The 3,010-nt window shown below is 38.1% G+C and overlaps 1 protein-coding gene across 1 annotated transcript in view; it reads right to left on the reverse strand.

Annotated features, from left to right (window-relative positions):
• Window positions 1–1,925, reverse strand: part of tmprss6 (transmembrane serine protease 6) — a 15,656-nt gene extending 13,731 nt beyond the window's left edge. Inside the window, exon 1 of the mRNA XM_031878344.1 lies at window positions 1,163–1,925. Within this exon, the coding sequence (XP_031734204.1) occupies window positions 1,163–1,237 (75 nt within the window). The 5' untranslated portion in view covers window positions 1,238–1,925. The remainder of the gene's footprint in view (window positions 1–1,162) is intronic.
• Between the last annotated feature and the right edge of the window lie 1,085 nt (window positions 1,926–3,010).

The following is a 3,010-nucleotide window of genomic DNA, read 5'->3' on the forward strand; positions in this document are numbered from 1 at the left end:
ATATATATATATATATATATATATATATATATATATATATATAAGGCCCATTTTTATGTTATAGTCTGAACAGTTTACCTTAAATGTTGCAGAAATGAATGTTGACATGTTTTATGTCAGGTAATGACTTGGAATAAAGTTGACTAAGGAGTTGAAACACAGAGGTGGGTGATAATTTATACTGTATGCTTTATAAACAGTCAAACCTGACGGGGTCATTTTTGACCCCAGAGGGGGTCAAGATTAGGGGTCAGATTATGTGCTGCCATTAGAAAAATTCAAATGATTCAAGAACAGCATCCTCACTAAACTTTGATATGTACCTCTCTGTGATCAGTCAAATAGTAAAAAATAATATAAAGTCAAAATAATTCATTGTTTTGTTGTATTTTCACTCAAAAACAGGGTATACTGGCCCTAAATTCCAAAATGAAGGGAACGATTTGTGGTAATGTGTTGGACTGAAGTAAGACTAAAGGTGTAAAACAGAATTGATTGACAATTTATACTGTATGCTTTAAAAACAGTCAAACCAGGTGGGGTCATTTTTGACCCCAGAGGACAACAGGTGTATGGCAGTCGGGAGGACAACACAAAAGATGACTCAACTGATTTAGCATCACTCTCCTATTGTCGGACTCACGATGAACAATTAGAAAAAGGATCGAAACAGAAGGAGCGTTTTTCTTCCCTGTCAAAATCTGGCACCTACATTACCCACAATGCAACCCGAGGTCTGGTAAATCCAACAAGTTTAGTGACATCAGTCAAGTAGCTCCCACTGGAGACACAAAAAGCTTTAAATGTAAGTTAAACACTTTGATGTGTAATAAATGAGTTTTCCTTTTAGGCTTTTCTAAGAGGGGACATTTTGAAATAGCACTTTTCTGCTGCAATAAGCCTTTAGCTAAAGTCTTGATTTGTTAAATAAATATATATGTGTGTGTGTGTGTGTGTGTGTGTGTGTGTGTGTGTGTGTGTGTGTGTGTGTGTTGTATTCCTGCCATTGTATTGATTGGCTTTGCAATTTGTGAAGCTCTGATTGCAACAAGAACAAAATAAAAAGAATAGCCTTTAGAGTTCAGTTAAACACTGTTTGAATCTAACGAGTGACGTGAAGCTGTGTGATTGAAAAGCAGTTGTTAGTGTCATCATTACTGACCCCGTGGTTCAGAGGACCAGCTGAGACCACCTGATCACATGAGATCGACTTCTTGGAGCCGTGCCCGAGCGCCATCGCCTCCTCACCACGCGTCCTTTGCTCCTTGACAAATCATCTCACCGTCCGTCGAGGGCTCGTTGATTGAACTTCCGACTCGGCAGCTTTTTTATTTAGCATCTCTGCTCAGCACGAAAAAAAAAACAGACATGTTGCTCCAGCAGACGGAGAACAGCTCCGTCTCTGTTTGTAAGTCCAAAGGTAAAACAAGAAAAAAATCAATATCTCCTAAAGCTTGTTGGGTTTCAGTGGAATAAAACTCAAGGTACGTCCACGAACTGCTGGCTTGAGCTGATCTCACATGTTGTTGAGCTCTTTCTCATCTCAAAGGAGCAGCCAGGTGAGAACAGGTACGCTGATGTCACTGAGCATCGCCTAGCGACGGCGATGCTGCCCTGCACACGTGGGAATGAGGCCGCGTACGTCGGCTCAACGCGCTTTCCCAGAGTTCATTTCACTTTCCATGCAAACAAGAAATCCCACATGGGCAGTGAAGCGAGGTCGAGATGTGAAAGGATTAACAGATTTCTTCTTTCTGAAGATAAATTCCCTGTGAAATGTCAAATTCTGAATGTTTTGTTGGGATCAAGCCAACAACTCAACAATACGTTAACAAAATGTACCCAAATACTCATTTATTTTATCAGGAATTTTTATTTATTTTATTTTAACTTTTATTTATTTTTTTATATATATTTGAGTCATTACACACAGCGTGCAAAAACAAAACAACAACAAAACAAATGAACGGCAACACTTTTTATTTGTTCATTCATGACAACTTGTCCCTTTGATGATATATTTCAGGAACAGTCACAAAGCAGTAACATGGTTAGAAAAGTCCCGACATAGATTCTTTAAAAGTCAACGACTTATTCACCTTCTACGTCTTTTAATATAGCCATAATAGCATATACATACATATTTATTTGCCAGTAAAGTTATCATTTTGAGGTTTTGCCCACTAGTGGCGCTAGAGAGCAATGTTTTGATGAGTCACAGTATTGTTTAAAATGTGACAAACACTGATGTTTAACACAGAAGAGACCAGCAATGCAACATTTAAAGAGTTAGAGTGAAGGTTCGGACCACTGTAGGTTCAAATATATCAGAAATGTATAAATGTATAAGAGAATTTACGAGATTAAAGTCTTACAAACCTCAGAAATTTCTGAGAAATACTCTCTGAGATTATAAAATCAGCAATTTCGTTCCTAATTTTAGGATTTTGTCGAGGCACCACATCAGGAGGATCGACCTCATCACAACAAAGACGCCGAATGTGCAAAACCTGAATGTCTTTGCTCCTAATGTGTTATTATGAGCACGACCTCTGAGTGAAGCCGGTCCTGAAAGACACTTAACACATGTTTTCTTTCACGTTCTTTCTGCCTTCTTTTACGAACATAAATAAATACTCGTACAATTAATACACTGCCGAGTCTAACGGTGGATCTGTGATGTGAAGCTCTGAGGTTTTCACAAAAAATTAAACTGATCTCAGCAGATTTATGACTTTATTTCTCGTAACTTTGTGAGTTTATTCTCGTAAATTCCCCACTTTATTCTCAGAGAATATCCAAGTTCTTTACCCCCCACCTGCCGAGTCAGCAATTATTTTACTTTACCCACGATGTCCCTAATACTCCGGCCGAAGCTGCTCTTTTGAATAAAGAAATAAAGAAAGGTAGAATTAAACATAATCTGCATGTATCCACCCTCATGAAGTATGTCTCTCAAGCTGTTGTACTAAACAGGCTGATCATAAACACAGGTAGATGTTTCATTTAT

Source organism: Anarrhichthys ocellatus, unplaced genomic scaffold (genome assembly GCF_004355925.1).
Source record: "Anarrhichthys ocellatus isolate YVR2014 unplaced genomic scaffold, GSC_Weel_1.0 scaffold174, whole genome shotgun sequence".
Taxonomy (NCBI): domain Eukaryota; kingdom Metazoa; phylum Chordata; class Actinopteri; order Perciformes; family Anarhichadidae; genus Anarrhichthys; species Anarrhichthys ocellatus.